General features: G+C 48.6%; 1 protein-coding gene across 2 annotated transcripts in view; it reads left to right on the forward strand.

The window, feature by feature from the left end:
• The first annotated feature begins 7,639 nt into the window (after window positions 1–7,639).
• Window positions 7,640–25,865, forward strand: part of ONECUT2 (one cut homeobox 2) — a 60,502-nt gene continuing 42,276 nt past the window's right edge. For both annotated transcript variants that reach the window (XR_005554051.1, XM_039321962.1), the window contains exon 1: window positions 7,640–9,115. Coding sequence is in view for 1 of the 2 variants with exons in the window: in XM_039321962.1 (XP_039177896.1) it covers window positions 7,942–9,115 (1,174 nt within the window). In the remaining variant the exon portion in view is untranslated. The remainder of the gene's footprint in view (window positions 9,116–25,865) is intronic.

A 25,865-nucleotide genomic window follows, 5' to 3' on the forward strand; every position in this document is an offset into this window, starting at 1 on the left:
ATCTTGCTGCAGCGACGAAAGGTTGCGTGGCTACCCCCGCTCTTGGTTTCTTTCTGCGCCTGCCCGCCCCGGATTGGACCCCGTCCCCGAAGCCTCTTCCTTGGGTGGCTTAGAACAGAAACGGGATTAACTTTTTCTGACCTTAAGGGAAGGTGACATTTTCATCTCGCGGTTCTCAGCAACTGCCGCCGAGGCAACCCACAAACCCGGAGCCGGGGGGGGGTGAGAGGGGGTGGGACCCGCCTGAATGGGAAAGAATGAGAGGGCAGCTTTAGCGAAACAAAAGGTGGCCATTGAGTTGCAAAGGAGAAGCTCGGACGACGAGCGAGCCGACAAGGGCGCAGAAAAAAGAAAACCCAACGGGCCTTTTCACCGATTCAAAAGCCCCAGAAGGAAAGGCGAGGAGACCCGCCACAACTCCTCAAAATGCCTTTTAAAAAAAAAAGAAAGAAATACGGTGAAATGTGAAAAATCCGAAATGGGCTCCCGCGGCCAGTGATTACCCTTCCTAAATACCCTAACGCTCGCCTTTCTTGTGGACTAGAAGCTTGGGATGAAACGGGGACTGGTTGTCCGCAAGACCTACTCTACCTTAAATGGGTTAAAACCTTTCGGGTTTGGGCCGCCCGGATCTTCTCGGAATTGTAGTCCCTGCAATTCAGGGGTGGTGGAAAGCGAGCTGGGAGGGGGGGCGGATTAAGAGACTCCTGCTTTCCTTTGTCCCCAGGATTGAGAAGGGGGGAGACGGTCAGCACCCCGATCCATCCGACAGCTGGCAGGCAGAGGGCCCAGCGGGGCCCTTGGAAAACGCTGCCTCCTAAGCGGCTTCACGAGAGCAACAAGTTCCCTCTTCCCGGTAACTTTTCTCCTCCACCCGCCCCGTCTACCCTCCAAAAACGCGGCTCCTCTTGCGCCCTCCCGGACTCCGGCTGGGCTTGCTTTTCCCACCCTCCCTGCCCGCGGGCCGTCAGCCGGCCCCTTCCCCAGCCAAGGAAAGCGAGCGGCTCCAGCTGCAAAGGAGAAGGTGGCCGGCGGGCCGTCAGCCTCTCCCGGTGCCGAGGCTGAGAAAGGCTCTCCCGGCCCGAGTGGGCCCCGCGGCAGCCTCCGCTCTGCCGCAGATCCCCCCCAACGATACCCAAGCCCCGCCGCTCCCTTCCCAGGCCTGGTTAGCAGCCTTGGCTGATTTTTAAGCGAACGGGAGGAGAGAGAGCCTTACCCGGAAAGGTAGGAGCAAGAGCGCCGAGGCCCGAGCAGGCGGCGGCCTTTGCAAGAGGCGAAGAAGCTGGCGGCCGGCTAGCAAGAGGTCACTAGCTACACGGACTGGGTCGATGCCGCCGCCTCCCCCCCCCCCAATGCCAGATGGCTTCTGAAGGGGGGGGAGAAGAAAGAGAGAATGAAAGAGAGGCCCTACAAGAGTTCAGATCTACTTCCCCCATTTCTACAAAGACCTGTAGGAGGCAGAGGTGGGTGGGTGGGTGAAGGTCGGTAGATGGTTGGATGGATGGACGAAGGCTGAAATATGTAATATTTTACTATAAGAGAGATTATATTTGTGTGTATACACAGATACATACTGTCTGCACAAATAAGCGTACTTATATATTTGAATAGTGTGTATATAATCTATAGGTAAGTCTATACACTCAACTCAGCTCAGTTCAGTTATAGTGTGAAATCTGCATATGTCTGTATAGTGTATGTGTGTGTGGAGACAATCTGTGTACATTTTATATCCATATTATATATACAATATGTGTGTGGTATATATGCATATATCTGGAAGGACTCAACTCAGCTCAGTTCAGTTATAGTGTGAAATCTGCATATGTCTGTATAGTGTATGTGTGTGTGTAGACAATGTGTGTACATTGTATGTGTATATTATATATACAATATGTGTGTGGTATATATGCATATATCTGGAGGTGTGTTGTATGTATGAGCATATAACAAATGACTGTGCATGTGTATATGCATATTTGTCTGTGTGTTGATAGATAAGTTACAGTGTAACACAGCTATATTTTATGTAATTTATCAACACACACAACTATGATGTATACAACATTTGCATATACTCATTTATGATACACTCATACATACAACATACAACATACACAATATATACCTGCGTAGTGTGTGTATATGTAGACATTGTGTATCATAGTGTGGGTGGGTATGTGTATGTAGTGAAAGTTTTCTTGTGAGTTTCTCTGGGAATAGTAGGGTAGGTTGATATTTTGCATTAGCAATCAAAAATTTAAAAGGGGAGTGGTATTTAAGCGAGTGCCTCAAGCACAGGACCATGACGTAGGACATTCCCACCTTCCCAGTTCCTCATGTTGGGAATGGCGGCCGAGGGCCATTTGTCCGGGCCCGGCCGAGTCACTCCAAGCCCCGCTTAAGATCTGTCGGAGGCGCCGGCCCGCTAAAACCAGTCTCGCGGAGGCCTTTGGCTGGGCCTCGTCGGTTCCTGCCCTTCCAATATTGCGCGATTGTAAAGGCGGTTGAACTTTTCCCCTCGCTTATTCCTCCCGGTGAATAAAACATAGTTAAGAGAGCGTAAAAACAGAACGCCAATGGGCTTATTTCATTCTCGTTCCTATGAATGGCGAAGGCTTCTGTTCTTCTTCTCCTGTATTAACAGAAGATCGGGCAGCTCTTCCCAACTGGATGGGGACCACTTCCTTAAAAATGAACCGAGAGAAGCAGGAAAGGGGCGGGGGGGGGGTGGAAACGCGCAAGGCAAAAGAGATAAATCCCCAGTGCAGATCAAAGCCATTTGAACCTGCTTTAATTATGCGCGCGTCATTTACTGTACGAACACTCTGTGACACGAATCTCCTGCAACCGACCCTGGGATTAAGGTCGGGGAGAGGATGCACAGGGCAACCCGGCCCAGACCGAGGGAGAACTCGGCCGATTGAGGCGGAGGTGGGGGCGCGCAGCCCCTCACCTTTCAACTCTTCCCCCACGTGATCCTGGGGCGCCCTTTCCTGGCTGCGCTCTTTCTCGAGACTCCCTCCTCCCCCCCCCACCGGCTCGCGCGCGCGCGCTTCTCCCCCTCCCCCAGGCGGGGAAGGAGCCCCGCCCCTTCGGGATAGGATGGGGTGTCAAAAGCCGAAGGCAGGCTGTCAATCCCAAAGGCACCCCCCCCCCTCTCCTTACGCGCGCATTTTCCTCCGAGCCTTCCCCAAACGGAGGGGCTCGCAAGAGCTAAGAGACTTGAAACCAAGGCGCGGGACAGCCAGCGGAACGGCCTGCTTGACCCAGAACGACCGGCCAAGCCCTAGCGTCCCGTGTGAACGCGCTCTTCTTTGGAAGTAAGTCCCATCGAGCCCAGTTCGGCCTATTTTTAAACGCCAACGGCTTTGGCGCAGTAGTCCTTTCGACGCAAGGCAGCCCCGCTGGCCCTCGAGCAGATCAAGGGGGACTTCCGCTCAGGGGCGAAGCGGTTCTTCGGCCACTTCGGCCACTGAGCTGGTCGTCTTCCAGAGCACAAAGGCTGAATCCCAGGGTTTTCCCAGAAGTCTTGGGAAGCGGGGGGTGGTTAATTTTTAGTAGGCAATATCAGGCTTCCGGTGGAAAAACGGATTCCAACTAAACCGTCAAAGGGTGGGAAAAAAATGGAAGGCCAACTTTTTTTTTTTCTGAAACAGCTCTGCCGGAAGTCTGAAAGCTGGCAAGGTAGAGAGACAAGGTGATGGTGGTGGTGATGATATTTTAATATTTAATATTAGCTTAGGAAGGTCCCTAAAAACTTAGACTGGTCCCCAAAATATCCTTAGAATCAGCGACGTGAAATAGGGGAAATTCTAAGAGGCTTTCAGGCATAGACTTAAAGAACAGACACTGCTGATCTCCCTAGGTTCGGATCCGAATTCTTTCTTCCCAAATCCCAATTTAGGGCCCTCCTAATATCTTGAACTGATGTCGGTCTATTCTAATCAATTTAAAAAGAAAAAAGAATGGTAGCATACCTTCTCTGCAAAATGCCAACAAGTAGAATATTAATAGCATTGCTTATTTTAAAAATATATAACTAACTTATAAGTAAGAGTCATTCTTATTTAATAGTATATAATGCAGCATAAATGAATGGCGAAGCATTGGTAGTAGGAGCCTAAACGATTATGGGAAATAAATGTGATTTTTGTTGAATCGATCTACAGAAATGAAAATTAATGGATTCATATTCTTACGTTCTTTCTCTTTCCCTAGTATGTATGTTGTGCATGTGTGTGCATATGAATGTTTTTGTGTGTACACCTACATATGTAATTTATGCATGGGGGAGAGAGATTTCACAGCCCCTTAAAAGCCAGAAAGGCGTGGAAATCTCCACCATAACTTAGCTGGACAAGGAAAGCCAACTGTGAATTTACAGTTGCCACCCTTATAACCTGGTTATATGTACTTGGCCTGAGTAGCCACTTCCGAATAAGCCCATTTAGGACTACATCCTAAGATTTCAATTTTTACTGCATTTTAGGCCAATTTAATTGGAAGAACATGCCATCCCCCGCATGGATTTAATTTTAACTAAAGAGATTTGGGGGTTTGTTATTTTTTGTTCGCTCCTTTGGGCCAATCTGTTCCGCGATCTGTGATCAATTCGTGATCTTTAGCTTTACCTTCGAGTAATCACTCCCCAGCCTCACTTGGAAGCAACCCCCAATTAAATGTACAGAACGCACTTCTGAGTAAACTTGGCTTGCAAGTTTCGTGTTGCTCGGCGCGTCCCCTACACAAAAAGTGCTTCGGGCTGGCCGGTATTTTTCAACGCTGATTTTGCAGGCGAGCCTTTCTAATCCCAAAGTGGGGCTCCTTTCTCCGCAGCCCGCCCCAAATTGTTTTCTAAGCAAGGTTTTCTCTAACAGCTGGAAGTAGTTGGAAAGGGGCTGTCTTGAGAAGACCCCCCGCTCTTCCGTTGACAGCTGATCAAAAGAAAATGGGTCACGCTTCTCAAACTTATGTGCCCCCCTCTCCTTAATTGCTGTCTCTTTAAACAAAGGCAACATCTGCGCAACCTCAGCCGGGCTCAACCCTTCTTCGGGGGGGGGCAACCTGTTCTTACACCCCACGCCTTCCCCCACCCTCGCGAAGAAGCCGAAACTCTTGGACTGCGGCCGATTAGCCAAAGCAGCAAGTTTTGAAGGGCGACCTTTCTCTTCCTCAAGAAATTCACCAGAGCAATGGAAGTGGACAAGACCGGACCAAAGCGAGCTGTTAAAGAGTCCCAAGATGGCCCAACCCGCGCCGTATCCCCAGGGAGCTTTACTTTCCTGTAAAGTTACTCCTAGTTGCCCGCTTACTGGAGAGGGAAGCTGCAGGCGCAAGTACTAAATTGACAAGGATGAATTACAGGCTAAAAAAGGGAAGTTTTCCAATCTGAATACTCAACCAAATTGAGCCTTACTAAACCCAATGAGGTTACTTTTAAGTAAAGAAACTTAGGACTGTGCTACCGAATCGGCAGATAACACTGAGGGTATTTATAGTCCTGGACGCCCCGCTTGCTCAAATATTATTTGTTAATATTGCATAAACAGCAACTTTAGAAGAGGGGAAACATGTCACTGTTATTTTACAGCCATCCGTTTCTGCCAGATTCTGCCATTGCCTCCCCGACCAGCACCCCGCTGCTTTTTTTTTTTTTAATTTGTGCCGGACTGGTCTCTGAACAACTCCAGGCCCAGGCGCGTTTCCTGGAAAGAGGCTTGGGCCCAGCCTGGACAGGAAAGATTTGAAGGGATTTAATTCCTAACCAATTAGATCAGTCGAAAATGGAATGCAGTCGTCTACTGCATTTCCTACAAGTCTTCCGAATCAGATTCTCCGGCCCTTAAGATTTACTTAAAAGAATAACCACGATCGTTTAAAACAACACGGATTGGTCTCTTTATTATTATGGGTCAAGGCACATTTTTTGCCCTTCAAAATTAAGAATTGACACAAAATTGAAAGACCTTAAGGAAGCCAAGCGGCCCAGCTAAGCCTTGAGATATTCCAGCTTTTCCCTTCCGACGGGTGTAACAAACCTGGATGAGCCTAGCCCAAATTTATTACCGAGCCAAGGTACTTATATGCAGGGCGTGAGGAGGACTAAGACCTTTCCTGTTTCCTAGAGGAAAGAGGGCCGTCAGAAAGGGAGGGGGCGCCGAGGTGCCTTTCAAAGCTCTTCTGCGTTGCCCACGACCAAAGCAGAATCAATAAAATGCACAAGCAGAGGTTAATTGTGAGCTGGATCAGAACTTAGCAGCCGTTGCGACGAACACAAATGTTTTAGGACGGGGATGCGTTGGGTTTATTACCCATCAGGCTGCAAAGAAAGCTTTGGTTAGTAACGTCCCCGGGGCAGAGACCTCCCTTTTCAATACCAAGTACTCGGAACTTCAGGATAATGTAGTGTCCATGGGGCATGTCCTTGGAAAGCGGCTTCTAGGGTGATTTCATTTGGGCTTCGGCTTGAAACAGCAGTGGAGGCGGCGGCGCGGGGGAGTCGATGCTGCGCTCGGATCCAAAACCACTCGACCTAAGGCCCGCTTCTGCTTTTGCGCCTCTCCGGAAAGAGCGATCTCCTTCCTTGCCCTGCACCTGCATTTACGCAGCTTTACCGGCGCGGTGGTTTGCCGCCCGCGCGGTTGGAGGGCCAGCCGGCCCGCCCGAGTCCCGCTGAAAGGCAACTTGGGCGAAAGTTCAGCGCCGCGCCCCTTCCAGCCGCCGCGCGGGAGGCGCAGCCTGGCAGCGCTCCGCAGCCCCGGGGCTGCCCGCCTGCCCACCCGAAGTCCTGCCCCGGAGAGGAGAGGAGAGGAGAGAGCGCGCGCCCCTGTGACCGTGGCTGAGGCTCGGCGGGAAGGCAAGACGGCACTCCACCCGGCGGCCCGCGGGGCTGACTGAACGGGGGGGAGGCTTCTGCGCAAAGGTGGCCCGCCGGAGCGCCAGGATTTGCAGACTCGACCTTCGGCGAGCGGGAAAGAACATCCCCCCTTTCGCCTCAGCGGCCAAGTTAACCGCAGAAAGAACAGCCTCCGTCCGCCTCCCCTCCTCATGTGAGGCAGAGTCTGTGGAGACCCGGCGAAGTGATTACTGCTGCTACTACGGTTACTATTCTTATTATTGTTAACTATTCAGCTTCGGGGTGTGGTTCGGCCGCCCCTCCACGATGCCACCGGGCCTCCCGCGCTTCCTTTGTGCAAGGCACGCGTCCCGCTTGTGCCCAAGCGCGGGCGACCTCCGGGCCTCTCGCCACCAGTCGGAGCCCGGAGGGCGCCGCGTCTTTAAATCCTCTCGCGCTGCTTCTCCGCGGCGTTTGGAGACCAGCGCCTGGGAATCTTCAGGCAAGCTTGAAGCCTCCCGCGGCCGGCTCCGCCCCCGGCGGCTCCCCATTGGCTGGACCTTCGCAGTTGCGCCCCCTCCTCTCCCCGGCCGGCGGCTCGGAGGCTGTCCGCAGATTGGGCAGGAGGCTGGTCAATCGAAGAGGAACGCCCGCCCCCTCGCGCGCGGAGGCTGGGCCAGATGGGTGGGTGGGAGGCGAGGCGCGAGCGCAACTCTGGACAGCTCCCGCTAGCCCAGCAGAAGACGGAAGGGCAGGCTAGGGCTCGGACATGGCGAGGAGGCAGCCGCGGCGCTGGCCAGGCTGAGGCGCGGCAAGGCCGGGGGCTTCCTTCCCCCCCCCGCGGGTACAACCGAGAGGCCTTAGAGCGACCCCCACCCCCCTCCTTGCGCGCCCCGGCCGTCAGCCAAGAGGCGGCAAGAGCCTTGATCGGTGGGCTGGAAAGGAGCCGCCGCCACCACCGCAACAGCAGCAGCAGCAGCCGCCGCCGCCGCAGCCACCGGGCGCCCGGAGCGCTCTCTTCCCCGCCCCCGCCCAGCACACCCCTGGAGCCACGGCCGCCGCCGCCGCCACCACCACCACCGCCGGCTCGCCCCATGGACTGAATGAAGGCTGCCTGCACCCCCTATCGATGCCTCACCAAAGAGCTGGAGAGCTGCGCCATGAACCCAGAGCTGACAATGGAGAGCCTGGGGCCCTTGCACGGGCCGGCCGGCCCTGAGCAGGAGTTGATGGGCAGCCCCAGCCCGCACCATCACCCGCCGGGCAGGAGCGCCGGCCCGCTCCGGGTCCACCCGCCGCCGCCGGGCCCGCCGCCTTCCCACCAGGAGCTGGCCTCCGCCTCCTCGCGTTCGGCCATGGTGAGCAGCATGGCTTCCTTGCTGGACGGGGCAGGGGACTACCGGCCGGAGCTCTCCATCCCTCTGCACCACGCCATGAGCATGCCCTGCGACTCCTCGCCGCCCGGCCTGGGCATGGCCAGCACCTACACCACGCTGACGCCGCTCCAGCCCCTGCCGCCCATCTCCACCGTCTCGGACAAGTTCCACCACCCGCACGCCCACCACCACCACCACCACCCGCACGCCCACCACCCGCACGCCCATCACCCCCACCAGCACCAGCGCCTCTCGGGCAACGTCAGCGGCAGCTTCACCCTGATGCGCGACGAGCGGGGGCTCCCGGCCATGAACAACCTCTACGGGCCCTACAAAGAGATGGCCGGCATGGGCCAGAGCCTCTCGCCGCTGGGCAACGGCCTGGGCTCACTCCACAACCCCCAGCAGGGCCTCCACAACTACGGGCCGACGGGTCCCGAGAAGATGCTGAGCCCCAACTTCGAGGCCCACCAGGCCATGCTGACCCGGAGCGAGCAGCACCTCTCGCGGGGCCTAGCCACCCCGCCGGCCCCCATGATGGCTCACCTGAACGGGATGCACCACCCCGGCGGCCACCCGCAGCCCCACGGGCCCGTCCTGGCCTCCAGCCGGGAGAGGCCGCCTTCCTCCTCCAGCGGCCAGGTCAACAACTCGGGCCAGCTGGAGGAGATCAACACCAAAGAAGTGGCGCAGAGAATCACCGCCGAGCTGAAGCGCTACAGCATCCCCCAGGCCATCTTCGCCCAGCGGGTGCTGTGCCGTTCTCAGGGGACCCTTTCAGACCTTCTAAGGAACCCTAAACCTTGGAGTAAACTGAAATCGGGCAGGGAGACCTTCCGAAGAATGTGGAAATGGCTGCAGGAACCCGAGTTCCAGAGAATGTCAGCTTTAAGACTGGCGGGTAAGTGGCTCGCCTGGGGGGGCGAAAGAGCCCCCAAATTTCCAGAGGTGGCTCTCGAGGGGAGGGGAGGCTTGTGTTCACGTGCCTGCGAACCGGCAAGGAAAAGGGCCCTAGACGTGCGGACGGGCCACTTGATTTCTTCTCCTAAGAGCGCCCAGGCGAGCGTTTGAACTTGGCTGGGTATCCTATGACCCTTGTCTCGCGGTTTCCGCTGGGGATGCTAACAAGACAACGCCTTGGTCGCTCCCCGCTTCACACGCCTTCCCTTTCAGCTGCCTCCGACCTGGGCTTAGAGCCTGGCGCTTCTGCGGTTCTGGAGGGTGACCCCCTTCTCTTTCTCCAGATCCCTGCGGGTTAAACCTTCGAGCAGCCGTCGTCAGAAGGCTAACCTCTTCTGGAGGAGCTAGGGTTGCGTTGGGTCAAAGGCGTGCGTGTGTGTGCATTGTCCCAATACACTCTCTGTAAACTTCTTGAAGAAAGAGTGGGGTTGGTCTCCTCTCCTCTCCTTGTAGGGCGAAGGTACGGCTGCTGGTGCTTTAAAAGGAGCGTGCTTTTCTCGGCGGCGCCTTCCTAGCCTTTGCGCTTCATTCAGCAATGAGTGTTTATGTGTGTACCGTTAGACACGCGTGCAGTGTAACGCCGAAGTGCGGCTTCACCTTGGCTGAAAAATTAAGACAGCGTTTTGCAAGATTCACGGGGGCGTCGGTGGTTTTGCGGATGTGTATTTTCTCCGACGACTCCCTTTCCTCTTTGTCTCGGTTATTTCTGTGTATCATTTCAAAGTCAGCGAGGAGGGGGTTGGTGAATCAATTAAAATTCACCACTGGGTTGTGAAAAATGAGGCGTTGAGTGTTTAAGCCACCAAATAAATGCTCGAGAGGAAGGGCTTTGGGGGAAAGGGAGGGGGGAGGAAGAAACGAACGCTGTTTTTTGCAGAACAGATTGGATATATTCGGAGCGGAGGAGGCGAAGAGTGCGAGAACAATAATTTGTGTTGTGGGTACGCTATATTGTTCTTTTGATGTATGCCGAGTTGTTTGCCAGCACCCTCTAGCGGCCGCGGCGGGAAGTCGCCTCTCTTTCTATTGTTCTAACTCGGCAAGAGGTTTCGATCATTTTGCCACTGCTGCTGTAGGTCTGTCAAGCGAAAAATACCGCCGTACCCATTTCGGACAGGGAAGGGTCCGTTTGGAGAAAGAGTAACATGGCGAGGCTTACGGGGACGCGGAGATCGGCGGTCTTCCTCGCTTGAGGATGCGTAGCGTTTAAAGGTCTAAAGCTGTGAGACCCTGCACGGAAACGCGTGGTTTCAAATAGGGAGCCTTGCAAAGGACGCCGTTCATTCGACCCCCCCTCCCCCCCCGTTTGGCCTCTCGCCTGCTCTGGAAAAATACAAATAATAACAATAAATGTAATAAACGGGGAGGGAAGGCGCAAGAATGCACACCGATGTAACCTATAAAATTCTTCCAGCGCCTTGTCTTGCTAAGAGGGTGGCCTGTGTCAAACGCAGCGCGCTGCCTTCTAATCCGAGGCGATCTTTTGTTTATAAGCTGCCCGGCTTCCTGCAGAGCGAGGCCATCCAGGAATGTTTACAAATGTATTTAAGAAAAAGCGGAGGGGGGGGGAAATCCCGCCTATTTCTGACAATTGCTTCATTCACCTGTGTTTGATGGGTTCTGGCCTGTAGCAATTAATCGTTGGCTGGTATTGATTGGTGGGGGGGAGGGGAGAGAAAGCCAGCGAGTGGCTTCCAGCGATGCCTTTCGCTGAAAGGAGTTGAGCTCCTAAATCTTTTTTTTTTTTTCGCCTTCCTTCCTCATCCTACACCCCCCCTCCCTAATTATCTCTTGTACATATTTAGAGGCGCTTGCATTCCCCCCCCCCCGGCTGCCTTGCTTGTCTTTCCAGGCCTTGCAAAGCCTGCCCCGGAGGGAGGGAGGGAGAGAGGGAAAGAAGGAGAGAGGGGAGTTTTATCTGGCACGTCTGCCAGTGATTTATTATTAATTAGCATTCCTGCTCGTTTAATTACGAGCCCAGTAGCTCGCTTGTGGGAAACTCACGCCGGTGATGGGGAGATGCAAACGCTGAGTTTGGCTGTGCTGTGAGCTTGAGCGTTAAGGGGGAGATGTGGCTAGATAGGCGTCCTTTGTTCGTGTGTGTGTGTGTGTACACACGCTTGTCACCTATTTCCTAACAAGACAGTTTGGAAACACCGGGCGTCTACAGATGAGCTCCTCCCCCCCCCTCTCTCTCCTCCTCCTCCTTCCTTCCTCCCCCCCCCTTCCGCTTTCTCATTCGGTCTTAGCGATGATAATTAACGTGAGAAATGTCTGAAATGCATATCGACCAGACTTCTACGCGGCGTTATCAGCAAGCCTAATAAACCAAGCGCGAGGACCAGAAAGCAGACCCTTTGCCCCCGTTTATGGTCAGTTCCCCGCTCTCGGGTTAACGCCTGGTCTTCCCCTCCGGTGCTAGCTGTAGGGAGGGAGGGAGAAGGATGCCCAGATTTTTAATCTGATTTCTCAAAATGCTGCAAATAAGTGAAATGTAGGGGAAACCGCACACTGGTCTATATTCCTCGTTGGGATTCCTCAAGCATTCCCGTTTGGAAGCCAGTGTCTTCGTTGGGATTACTGTAACCATACAGCTGGAGAGAAACCCTCTCGGTTTGCTTTTTCGGAACACTTGACCTTCAAACAGCCTTATTCTAGAAGAGGAAAGCGGGGGAGGGGGGAGGAGACAGGACTGGATCATACTTCAGGGATGGCTTCAGGGCAACTCTTGGGAGTTGCGAGGTGTGGTACCCCGGAGTAAGCGCCGCGGAACAGCTCCATTTTCCGCGGAGGGTTGTGTCTGTCGGCTGTCATCCGGAGGCGAAAGTAGGAAGGTTGAAATATATCCGGGATGCCCACTAGCACTGATGTTGTTACCTAGTTTGGGTAATGAAACGTCTGCAAGAAAGGTCAGAGAGCACCGAAGACCCCTCGTTTCAACTCCGAGCAAAACTATTCTCCTTTATTAATCACCACTTTGTCTGCTGGACCAAATATCTGGGCTCAGAGACGGTTTGATTTTTACCGCTGTCAATTCAACTCATGCTGTTTGTTTCCTAGAAGACGTAAGCCCTTCCTTAACCGATTGATGCGGGCCGAGACGTCCACTCGACTCGCTTTGTAGATTCGGCGCCTTAGCCTGCGCTCACTTGTTGCAAAGCAGCTTGGTTCCGTTCAGAGGACCCATGCTGTCCAGTTCAGGGTTGCCATCCTGAGGGGCAGAACCTTCCTTGGCGCCCCCTTCCGCCCCCTTTCCTACCTAAGTCAGTACGAGATTTAGACCCTTTACTATATTCATGGCCCGGAAAACGGGAAAGTCCGGGAAGACCCCCGACTGCAGAACTCGCCCTTTGGGGGGTATTTGAACGGATGGGGTTTTCTACCCCGAATGCAAAGCCCTCTGCCATCTGATGGGTTCGGATCTTTGGGCCAGATGGTGGGGTCCCTTTCCTGTCACATCTGCTCCATTTTTCCACCCCGGTTTGTTCGTTTTTTTTTTTTTTCCCAACGTAAGAGAAATTTGCAGAACTGATTCAGGGAGTAAATAAATAGTAGCGCCGTCTGAATATAGTCTCTGCGAAGACCAGCAAAACAGAGAGGAGAAGCTGCGGGGGGGGGGGCGGAGGTGGGGGAGGTGAAGGAACAAAAGCCCCCTTTCTATCAATTATTAAAAGAATTCCCGGTGATTTCTGGTGAGCTGGGCCGAAGAGAGAATAATTGGGGGCGGGAGGGAATAGATTTGAGGTGCTCACCGAGCTGGACCGCAGCAGTCCTAGCAGCCGAAAGATGGTAGTGACTGATATCCGACCTTGAGGACATCCCGCAACTTTTGGGTCGGTCCATTTCCACGTCGCTTCGTCGGGGTGGGGCAAGGTTTTGGGACTGATGGGTTGGGACGCCTGGTTGAAGAAGGAAGCGTTGCTTTCCCGTCCTCTTCTCCTCCGCTCCCGCCCCCTCCCCCCCCGGCCTTTCCTGGAGCCATTAAAAATGCATATTCGAGCCCCACAGGGCGAGAAGATTCGCTTAGATGGGATTGGGTTCTTTTCATATTTAATGTCGATTTAGGCTCTGCGCCCTGATAGCAACCAATCTTTTTTTTTTTTTTTTAAAGGGGGGGGGGGAGCGTCTGGTAGGTGTCATTTTAACAGCAAAACAACAACAACAAATACATAGCGCAGCTTTATACCCGCCTTGTAGGAGAGTGAATGGTGGTGGTGAAAGGTCCCTGGAGCCCCCAGTCTCTCGGAGAAAAGGCCAGTTAATTGTTTTCACCTTTGCGATAAATTACACTTATGCAAAACTAGCCCGCCGGTCTCCCCCGTACCCTTCCAGGTCCTCCCTTACCCCCCCCCCTAAAGTTAACGATTTTCAATTAGAAGAAACATCACAAGGAGAGAGAAAAGGCCGGGAGAGAGAAAGAGGGCCGGATAATCACAGTAAGGTATAGTATGTACACATTGTACGCCTACAAGGTAATAAGGGCAAATCCTCTCTCCCTTATCCCCAACTTTGGGAATAGTTAGGAATACGAAAAGAGCCCTGGAGCAGCAGTCCATCACTTCTTAACACATAAACACGCGAGACCTCCCCCGCTGCCGGACCCACGCGGATGATCAAGGAGTGGCAGCTTCCTTGGCTAGAACGATGGACAATACTGGCGCTCTTGAGAAGTTCTGGCGTAGGTCAACACCCGGGGGTGCCTCAATTATCGCCCCTTCATTCACCTGCCCCCCCTTCTCCCTCGAGGGAGGCTGCGGAGCGGGGAGACAGGCTCTCCTCTTCCACGGCGCAATTCCTGGGCATCGGGTGGGCGCTTAAACCACAGACGAACACACACACACACACACACACACACACCCGTTTGACGCCTGCAATCGCAGTCAAAGTGCTAGCCGCCTCGTCTCCCAGCTTGCAAATCCGCGCACACTTCGCACCTTCCGTGAGGTTTACGCTTTATTATTTCCTTTTGCCCTGGGTTTGCTTATGGATTGTTAAACCTGTAGTCTCTGGTTGCCGCTCAGAGTTGAGAGCGAAGGTACTGTGTAAACGCTAAATATATATATGTATGTAGACGGGTGCGATCAGTTAATAATGCATGGCACAGTTACGGTTTCAATTAAGCGCGTTTAAGCCCCATTGATTGTGAGGAGAGGATTGAAAGGCAGGCTTCAGTCTTCCCCATTGAAATCAATAGGACCTGAAAGTAAATAATAACTGGACTGTACCTGGCTTTGTTTATAGCATTTGTTCTACTGAAACCTGATAGTACCCCTCTAATTGGCTTCTTTGGGGCAATTGTATTATAATATCTGCATCGTGTTGCAATCTAACACCATCAGAACATCCAGGGTCCTTCAGACACAAATGCAGCGAAGTGTTAGGCACAAGAGACTAAAGTCTTTTTTGCTGTCTGCCACTGAAACGCAAAGGGCAGCTGGCGATAGCATGTGTGAATACGCCCTAAGACACCCACAGATCTGTTTGTATACGGGATCAATTAGCAAAATGATATCTTGTGGGAACCTTTGTTGACCGTCCATTTTTGCAAAGCAGTCTGGTACCCGTACATATTCATTTCCCTGGAGTTTTGGCAGAAGAAGCTATCAAAAATGTCATTTTAAGAATGACTGCAAAACAGGCTTCCTTTGCTAAAGCTAATCTGAAAGCTACCACCAGAATCTAGATTTAGTGTTTATCTTCCAGTTGCTGTTCAATGACACTTAAAAAAAAAAAAAGTCCCAGAATGTGTTCCTTAATTAAGGTTTAAAGCTAAAGCATTCTTCTTTTCTACCAATTTCTGTAATGGCCACAATCCAATAGAACGTTAAGCTGACCTAGATAAATTCAACAGTGTCTTTAAAAACAAAGTTCTAACCAGGCCCTCTCTCCTGGTCTCTGTTAGGACTGCAACACTGAGTTCATTTTATCTGAACCATTGCTTGATTGGAAAGGGGATCTTAAATTGTCCAAGGTAAAGAATTCTGTATCTGTGAATGAACAGCTGAATGTGATTATATATCTGCAAGATCTCCAGAGTACAGATGTGTATATATATTCCCAAACCCATTTCCCCGTGGTCGCTTCATAGAAATCATTGCACATTCTGCATAGGTGATGGATCTCGAGTTGTTCTTCATGCATTTTTCAGACTCTCATAACCATTTTTAATGTACATAATCCAAACACAATGAGAGAGAGAACTGCCTACTTATGTCTTTACAACAATGCTATCTGTAATATTTTTAGAATACTGCATAGAAAAAGCCTCTCAACCCCCACATCAAAAAGTCTTGATAACCATACTATTCAGTAATATATTTTTGCCTTTGTGTCAAGGTGTGGAACCTTAATTTCTTTTCGTCATAGAAAGTATTTCCCATTGTATTCATGTATGTTACAGATTACACTAACACAAACAGCCAAAAAATGGTTGATGATTCTGCCAGAATTGGAAAAGAGCTCTTAACAAATAGATCAGGTTGTTCTCTGAATGTTTGCCATATTTGTGAACATTATTTGCCAATATACCATCTAAGCTAATGGATGACACAGATTCATTGCCATTAATACCTGTTGTAATCACCTTTTGTTCATGGTCCAATGAGGGGAAAATATTTTAATAGATCGTCAGCTGCCTTTGGACAGATTGACTGAATACATTAAATCAATGTGCACATTACCCGAAAGTTTTTACAGATATTTTTGATTTCTTGGAGACTGTGAAGTAAGAAACAAAAGCTACCACTTACTAGATAAATGGACATTATAGCTCCAGAAATCTTAATGCTTAGGCTGAAGACCAAAATGGTGTAACTTTAAATCCTCACCTACATGTAAAATGACAGCAAGAATAAAACAACCTAATATCTGAAAACATTTTACCTGCTTTATGCTCCATGGTCCAGCATCTGCTTCCCAAAAGTATTGGTTTATGGTAGGGCCTAATCTTTCTTTATCATTACCTGATCCAATAACTCACTGGTGTCAGAAACAGCCGGGCATGGAGAAATAAACAGATGTAACTTTAACTTTCAGTCACATATGTAAAAAATATCCATTAACAATTAAATATCTGGGACTCTAATGAAAAAAGCACATAATGTATTTGTTGGGTGTGGATGGGTTTGTTTGTTTTTTATTAACAAATCTAATGCTGAATCTGATGAAAATTTGCCATTTTTTTCATAGCAGATTTTGCTTTACTGATGCCAAGTGTGAAGTTATTTAAATGTGCCTTCTTTCATAGTCATACAGTGTATTTTCTTCTTAGGATGCATTTTGAAATGCACATTATTCATGAATAATAATTAAGTAATAATAATGCCCCTTGGTTATTATTTTTTTTGCTTGTTATTGACTAAAAAAATGACATCATTAATACAAAATAATAGCACCAGCACAGCCTTTAACCTTCATAACTTGCATTTGTAAAAATGACTGCAAATGGGAGGACCTTGGCTATCCAATAGGTTGTCTTCATCATAGCCAATCAGAAACAAGATATAAAAATAAGTACCTAAAGACAGCAGAATAAAAGAAATAGAACTTGAGAAAATCACAAAATACAAAGACCTGCAAATTGAAATAGAACTTCTGTGGCAGAAGAAAGCAAGGGTAGTGCCACCAATAATAGGCACATTGGGTGCAATCCCAAAACATCTGAGCATCACTTTAACACCATCGGCATTGATAAATCATATCAGTCAATTGCAAATGAAGCTGTACTTGGAACAGCTTACATCCTGTGACAATATTACTAAAATCATCAAACAACACCTGCTTATCTCAGGTTCTTGGGAAGAAATTGATAGATGGATAAAAAAGGTTAAATCTGGTCTAAACATCAGCTGGTGGAGCAACCCACCAAAAAATAACAATAGTAATAATTATCCAGTCTTGCTTCTAATTCCCAGCAACTGATGTTCTACAGCAGGGGTCTTCAAACTTGGCCCTTTTATGACTTGTGGAGAGGAATTCTGGGAGTTAAAGTCCACAAGTCACAAAAGGGCCAAGTTTGAAGATTCCTGTTCTGCAGCTACAGTAATCACTGATAACCTCTTCTTACAGGAAAACAACTTTGCAATATTATATGATTCAGTTCCACATGCTAAAATAATTGGAAGCAAGGGCTTAATTCCTTTTCTCCAAGTCAATTTCCTCCTTTGGACTTGTTTCGGATTCTGAGCAATTCTTCTAATTATGGTGGGGAGGGGCATATGGAAGATGGAAACTGGAAAATGATTTAATATAGGCTTCCAAGAAAAGCTGCTGCTTGAATGAGGGTCAGAGGTCAACAGCTGAGCATCCGTGTATATGCAGATGCTCCCCAGTGCACACTCTGGGTATAAAAGAGCCCTATAAACAGCACAGTGTGGCTTCTGCTTCCTTCAAAATTATCTACTGAATTAGGTGTTTGGCAAGAATGTCTAGTGGTCAAAATCAGTTTCGCTTGGGTGTATTTGAGTGGGGATGACCATTCTTAAAGATTCCACATTGTGCATGCGAATCCATTACCTCAATAGAAAACATCATTCATAGAAATAATTCCATGCAATTTTCATGGAGACTTAAGGATTTCTGTGATATTGTTTCTGCATATGTGCACAGGCTGATTTGTCTCAACTGTGGGGGGGGGGAAAGAGAGAGATTAAATTCTTAACTCTGTTTCTCAGCCTCATGTGTGCTGTTGTTATGTTTTCTTTACCCAGTCCTAGAAATTGTCTGAACTCAGACTTCTGAGAAGAGTTTGGAAAGGGAAGTGGCATCTAAAGGCCAAAGTGAGGAACTTTTAAAACTGTAACTTTGTCCAGGTCTGGTTTTTGTTTTTTTGTTTTGTCAGGGGAGAGGGGAGAGATTGGCTAATGATTAAATATGAGCAAACATGCCCATGTCTGAGTTGCAATAGTGACTTTAATCTATGTCAGTGGCATCTGGGTAACTCCCATGTCAAGATAAAAGGTCTGCTTATGAACCTTGACTAGCTTCTGTCCTGTGTATTTTCTCTTTCTCCTTCTTCCCTGCCTGGGATTTTCTCAGGCCCTAAAACTTGGGGAATTGGTTGGGAGATTCTGGGAGTTGGACTCCACACATCTTAGTTGCTGTGCTTAAGAAAAGTGCTGTAAATGCACTAGTAAGTAAACTGATCAGAAAGCTCCTAAGGCAGGGGTTAGGTATTGCAAATAGAGCCCTTGACCCCCCCTCTCTCCCTCCCTCCCTCTCTCTCTCCCTTTCTCAGCACAAGAGAGATGGCAGCCGCAAGGGTGCTTCTACTAGCCCAGTGGTTCTCAACCTGTGGGTCGGGACCCCACTTGGGGTCAAACGACCATTTCACAGGGGTCGCCAAACAATGCAGTCTGCCATTTTCCCCCCCTTTTCCTTAGCTGTGCTACTCCCTTTTATTCTATTGGCTTTTGAAAGCCAATAGAATTGTCCAGGCTGTCTCTGCCCTGCTGAGCCCGCCAAAAGTCCCATTCTGCAAATGGTGCTGCACTAGTTGAGTAGTCCTCGACTTACGACCGGTTGGGGGTCGCGGCATTAAAAAGGTTGAGAACCACTGTACTAGCCCTTGGACTTCATCGTTATGCTGCTATTTTTGGCCACACCCTGCAGATGCCCCTCTTCCAAGGAAAGACAATAATGTAATTAATGAAATAATAAAAGACAAACATGCCTGCAACGCCCGATTGATTTTTCCCGGAGATGCTCCCCCCCCCCATCTCTGGTGGCTTAAAACTCTGAGCTAAATTAGTGAGAAATAGACTGAACGGGCAATCTCGTTCTTTCTGATTCTTCCAGGCTGCTCCAAACCGAAGCACAATTAGCCAAAAGCAAACGAACCGCCGTTTAGCGCAATGTCTGCCGCCACCCTTGAGCTGTTTGGGGATAAGGCTACCCCTTTAGTGCGCTGCTACAAATGCCGGCGCCTGCTTTCTCCGCGGAAAGTTCTAGCTACGAACCGAACTTTTTTTTTTTGCATTTGAAAGGAAAATAAGGACCACTAGGCAGAAGGGCTGAGGCGAAAAACCGTTGCTTCGGATGGGCAGCGCTGGGCTAAGCAGAGAAATTGCCGATCCACTGCCTTCCAAGCGACACCCTGGTCGGAAAGTGGGATTTTGCGACGGGGGAAAAAAAACGCAAATCTTTTGGCCGGACGACTGAGAGACCCGTCGGCTGGAGAAAGTAACACAGGCGCAGGGGAATAAATGGAAACGAATAGGGCAGGGGAGGGGAAAGCCAAGAAAAGAAAAGGTCAAGGGGGGGGAGGGAAATCCTTTATTTTCTTCCCCCTCCCCCCTCCCCCGGTTGTTTCTATTTATTCCCGTTCGCCTCTGCGCCCCCTGCGCTTGTGTCACTTTCTCCAGCCGATCTGCGTCCACGGAGGCGGATCGATGCTGATAATGTTGCGAAGATTAAAAGCGCATTAATGCTGGCAACAACAGAGGAACGCGCGGGTCTCCGCTCCCATTGATCGGCAAAACGGAACCCGAGAGCCCGGCGCCTTTCCAGGAAGAGCGAGCGGGAGCGCGCGGGGGTCGGCGACGCGCGCCTTTTCCCAGCAAAACCGTCGTAGGCCTGCAGGCCTGCACGGCCAGTGCCTGGCCTGTGTCGCTCCCACTCGTGGCCGGCGCTGCCGATCCTTTTCCCTGAACGTTGCGCGGTTGTCGCGGAATCTTCCCTGCGAGGGCTTCTTCGCGCGCCCCACAACCTCCTGGGCCCTTGCCGGCAGTCTTGCGAGGAGGGTTGGGAGGGTCTTTAGAACAATCCCGAGGCCCAGGCAGGGACCCTCTCCCCTCTCCTTTCCTGGCTCTGGACCTCAGTGGGAGGAAAAGTGATTCGGCCGCCATGCAGGAGAAAACACGCAGTAGGAGTCTCAAAATGAGCGATCTATCCCGGGGCCTCTCAACACTTTGAAAAGGCCTGACGCCACCATTCTCCCCACCGACTGGTTCAAAATCATTTTTTAACGCGGGAGAGAAGCGATTCTTCTCCATAAGCCATCGGGTTCACCTATCCTCTTTAAGCCGGGGGTTATTTCAATATAGTTTATATTTAATATAGGTTGGCCCAACGCCCTGTCCCCTAGCCTGGCCTTCCTTACTTGAAGTTCCACCCCAGGCCACGTGGGACAGGCTCTGCCACCTTGATTTAGTTAGAGCTTAACGTGGCGGGTGAATCCCGGCTTTATGGGAGAGTTATATCGTGAAATCGTCTCTCTTTCCTCTTAACCGATAGCCAAATCGTATAATCCTAAATCTACCTTCTTAACTATTAAGCCGCTAGTCCTTTTAAAGTCGTTTTACCTTCATGAGCTTGTAGAGTAGCGACACAGATTTGAAAGTATATTGTAATGTGTGTATCTGATTTTTGACCAAAAGTAGATCCCCTACCCACTAATAATGTTTTTAAAAAATGTTACGGAAAAAGACGGAATTCAATGCCATTTATTTTCAGATTCACGTGGCAGAGACGGAGGAGTTAATTTCCTTCGGCAGCATCTCCGTAAGAGGTGAGCGGTTCAAATCTAAGGGGCTTTCCCCAACCGGATTCTCCCAAGTGTGTCCAGATGACGGGTTTTGAAAGTTTTAGTCAGCGGTCTGTCAATCTCAGGCTAGCTGGGGATTCTGGAATTTGAAGCTCTTGCAGACCTGGAAGCCTTAACAAAAGAACGCTGGAAGAAAAAAGGGCGCGAGGGCGCCTCCTTTCTTCGAAATCACGTGGCTAATCTCAGTTGTGTGTTTAGGCCAGGGGTAGGCAACCTCGGCTCTTTTATGACTCATGGACTTCAACTCCCAGAATTCCTGAGTCTGCTATGCTGACTCAGGAATTCTGGGAGTTGAAGTCCATGAGACATAAAAGAGCCGAAGTTGCCTACCCCTGGTTTAGACAAACCGCAAAATTCGTGTGGCAATTCTTGCTGTGCACGTGAGAATCGTCTTCACACGTGCTGGTGATGCGGGCAGACATGCGCGGCTCTTCCCATACTATGGTCCTAGGGCAGGGGTAGGCAACCTTGGCTCTTTTATGACTCATGGACTTCAACTCCCAGTTATGCTGGTTCAGGAATTCTGGGAGTTGAAGTCCATGAGTCATAAAAGAGCCAAGGTTGCCTACCCCTGTCCTAGGATGAGTTGCAAAACAGCCGACAGTCACCAGTCGGCAGAAGAGAAAAGACTTTGCTGCCACCTAAGGGTCCTTTGAAGATCTGCAGCTCCGACCTGGTAGTCTTATTAATACTAGAGTTTTGCTGAGTCAGCAAAAGATGAGTTTCTGTTCCAATCAATGACAGTGAGGTCTACTTCAGATCTGGTTGATCTGCCCCAACAGTTGAGTGGAACTCAAACTCTTTTAAGTTCAATTCCACTAGTTAACCTGGCTGGGTGCTTTCCTAGAATCTGGGGCTCAGTAGCAGAGCTTGTCTCTGAACTAAGTTGATCCTTGTTTGGTCTCTTCTAAAATTGGATCCAGGCTCTTAAGAAACCATTGTAATCCAGCAGATGAGCCCAAAGAAAGAGAGCATTTAAGAGTTTCTTAGGGCATTTACCGCATGTGAAGCCAGGTGTGTATGGGAACATGGAGGAAGTTCATTGCTAAGTTAAGCCTTTTCAGAAGGTGGGAAGGAAGGGATCATAATCACAAGAGTAAAGACACAGTGTGTGTATGTACTGTCTGGGTGTGTTTACAAAACCTTCCAAGGTAAAGGAACAATCTGTCAGAAATATGCTGCAGACTGGCACTTGATAGACCAGTCATGAAGGCCTTGGAAAAGATATTCAAATGCCAAGATGTATCTAATCCTAGAAAAATCATTATGATAAAATTATTTTAAAATCAAAATATTCATTATGACACACTATGGAAGCAAAAGTCGGACTTCCAAAAAGCAAGATAGGAAGCATATTGACCCTTTTCAACTTTGATGTTGAAGAAAACTCCTGAGAATACCAGGGACAGCCAAGTTGGAAGGGACCGTGGAGGTCATCTAGTCCAACCCCCTGCATTAGTAAGAGACCCTATACCATTTCAGACAAATAGTTGTCCAATCTCTTCTTAAAAACCTCCAGTGTTGGAGCACCCACAACTTCTGGAGGCAAGTTGTTCCACTGATTAATTGTTCTAACTGTTAGGAAATTTCTCCTTAGTTTTAGGTTGATTCTCTCCTTGATTAGTTTCCATCCGTTGCTTCTTGTCCTGCCTTCAGGTGCTTTGGAGAATAGGTTGAACTCCTCTTCTTTGTGGCAGCTCCTTAGATGTTGGAAGACTGCTATCATGTCATCCCTAGTCCTTCTTTTCATTAAACTAGACATACCCAATTCCCACAACAGTTCTTCATATGTCTTAGCCTCCAGTTCCCTAATCATCTTTGTTGCTCTTTGTTGCTCTTCTCTGTACTCTTTCTGGAGTCTCAACATCTTACACCTCATTGTTTCTGGTATAGTGACACCAAGCAGTTGAGATTAAAGACAAAGTCAAGTCTTTTGAATGTCTTGGTCCCTCCCTTTAGTTTCTCAGCTGTTCAAAGGGAGGATATGAAAGATTCCCAGTCAAGGCTCAGCTCCATGATTTCTGTGATTCGCTGCATGTTTACCTGGGACCTGACCTTACCCCCTGTTTGCAGAAGTGGGCTGAAAGGGGAATTATTTGGGGGCGTTTTTATTCAAACATTAATCCATTATTGCACTCCCACCTTAAATATTAGATGGCATAACTTTCCAAATTGAGGCATTCCATCAACGAAAGCTTCCGCTTTGGACAACTTGAGCGATGAAATGAATATTTGTTAAACAAATGTGAAGCATGATGGGGGGAGTGAGAAATGGGAAAAAGGAAAGCACACGTTACAAGTTTCCCAATGAAAAATACCATGTGTCTCTTTGTATAATTCGAGCATCATCATTATCGCCAATCTTACCTCTATTGCTACATTCCAACTCTCTATCCCTGCTGTTGAGAATGTAAGTGTGCTGCTCTATTCAGGAGGACGGTAACAATCATCTAGAAGGTCAAATAGGTTAGAAAAGAGCAGCAGAAAAAGCGAGAGCACTTTGGTAAATTTCTGCCTGCTCTTCGGAATTGATTACTTTGTGTCACGTGGGGTATCCTAGTCCAGTTGTGCCCAATGCATGCAGCTGAAGCTTCCTCCCTCCAACCAAGTTAAATTAAGGGGTTTGAAACTGAAATAATACCGGGGAGTAAATCCTATGTAACAATCACACCCTCTCCCTTTACACACATACACGTTTTGAGTAACATGTACAAAAGAGGTGGCAGGATTCCTCTGATTTCCAGTTGGTACCTAAAAGGGCCAGTAGAAGCCAGATCCAAGAAACAAATGTAGGCTGGATAACTTGAGGCTGCAGAGAAGAAATCAAGTTCTTAATCTATTGTGTTATGTAAGACTTCCTGAAAATAGGAAGCTAGCATATAAAGGAGAAATTATTTTTCTGGACTGGTTATCTGTTTGCAAGCAAGAACCTTGAGAGCAAGTCTTATTGAAGTCCTTTTGGGATTTTTTTTTTTTAAAGTAGAGATGTGTACAGTACATTTTATGAAAGTTGGGTGAGAGTTCAGAAGTTGATCTTTGACTTTAGAATTTGAATTTCATCTAAATTTCAGTAACTCTAAATCTGCTCAACTGAAAAGACATTTTTTTTCTCCAAAAGCCATCCTAAAGCAGGGTAGGTTATGGGTCCCCTCTCTTAAGGAGGCCCAACTGGTGGGACCAAGAAGGACCTTCTCTGTGGTGGCTCCCTGCCTGTGGATCATTGTGCCTGCAGAGTTAAGATTGGCGCCCACATTGATATGCTTCCAAAAACTCCTGAAGACATGGCTTTACAAACAGGCCTGGAGACCCCAAGTAATATGGAGCTCATCAAGTGATTAGCTTGACTGTTGTCGCCAGATGGTGGGGATTCATTGGGTTTTGTATTTGGGGTGTTACATCTGTAAACTCAACAGTGAATGAACTGAGTAGCCATGCATATTTTCCTAAATAAATGAATGTTTAGTGGGGGTGACTATAGGATATAATCAAAAAGGCTGAGATGGCAGCCATAGTGGTGTGATTGAAGTTTTGGCTCTTTTCAGCATGCATTGCATGTTTAGGATCATGATGCCAGGTTATTTGAAAAGCTGCAAAAGACAAAGTCAATTAAGAGCAATTATTATTTAATAGATAATTCCCACTGCATGTCACCAATTTTCCTTTTTTCTTTTTACGATCCTACTTAATTTGGGGCAACTGGGTGGAGCTGAGCATTTACTAACCTGATGCCCTTCCTGATGCCTACCTGGGAGTTCACAGCAGCACCCTGAGAAACATTTGCCGTACCTAAGATCAAACTCTCAACTTTCTGAATGGGAGGTGAACTTGGCCACTGTGCTGCTCATGTCAGCAGTCTTCATAATGAGGTTTAATTCCACATGATAGTCATATGTCTTGTATCTAAAGGGCTAAATAATTTGGGAAAACTGTAATGTGTTGAGAATTATCTATATGCTAATTATCACATATGGATTGGCCTCCTACATCTTTCATTTGATTAGCAAGGATATCCATCACTCATCGGACTCATAGGCAGCAATACTATCACCTACATATATATATATATATATATATATATATATATATATATATATATATATATATAATACATACATACATACATACATACATAATACATACACACAACACCAGGAAGTTATAAAACTATAAAAAGTTTTAATAAAACCAGAATAAAACCAAGCTTTCGCTGGCATCTGCCAGCATCATCAGGGTAGTCTCCAGTCGATGGGAGAAGCTATTTATAAGTGTGGCGTTCTTTGCGCCCGGCTTCTTGACCTCGTCATGGGTCCCAGCCAATCCACCTGCGTTTTGATCGTAGTTTCTGTGTTGCAAGCTGTAATTTCCTCACTTTCCTTACTTGTGCTGGTACCGCAGCTCTTCCTCCCTTCTTTGCATAACTGTAAGTCGGGGGGACTCCTTAATTCCACGTAATTAGATGTGCACTGTCTGTGTTTATGTTGTTTATTCACCTCATCCTCCTTCTTGGTACTTTCTATTTCTCTTCTCCTCCCCCTGTTTCTCTGTTTACGATCCTCTTTCAAAACTATACCCTCATTGTTTGTCTCTGTAGCCCATGATTCCATTGTGTTTACATCATCCTGTTTCCCGATCCTTTATTAACTCCCCTTTCTATTTTCTCTTCAATGGGGGTGATTTTAACACCCTCTCCAGAATTCGTGGCACCCACAAATTGATTGCTGACCCCTTTTTTCGGGGGAGCTGTCCCTGATGATGCTGGCAGATGCCAGCGAAAGCTTGGTTTTATTCTGGTTTTATTAAAACTTTTTATAGTTTTATAACTTCCTGGTGTTCGTATATTTTATTGTTTAATATATATATTGGTAGGTGATAGTTTATTATATTATCATGATAATATAATAAACTTTGACTAGGTTTAGTGGATATTTAGTAAGTTGTGTGAATCTTTTGTGTGAACCTTTGGGTTAGAGTATGACTCAGAACAGCAGGGATGTCAAACTGCTGGCCCACAGGCCAGATGCGTCATGCCGAAACCGTGCCCACCCCATTGTCAGCAATGGCAAAAAAGTCATGATACGTCGTGACACATCACGTGATGTTGCGAGTTTGACACCCCTGCAGTACAGTATGATGTCAGAAAATGAGTTAA

This window comes from Crotalus tigris, unplaced genomic scaffold (assembly GCF_016545835.1).
Source record: "Crotalus tigris isolate CLP2741 ecotype Arizona unplaced genomic scaffold, ASM1654583v1 scf7180000023830.6690815, whole genome shotgun sequence".
Lineage (NCBI taxonomy): Eukaryota > Metazoa > Chordata > Lepidosauria > Squamata > Viperidae > Crotalus > Crotalus tigris.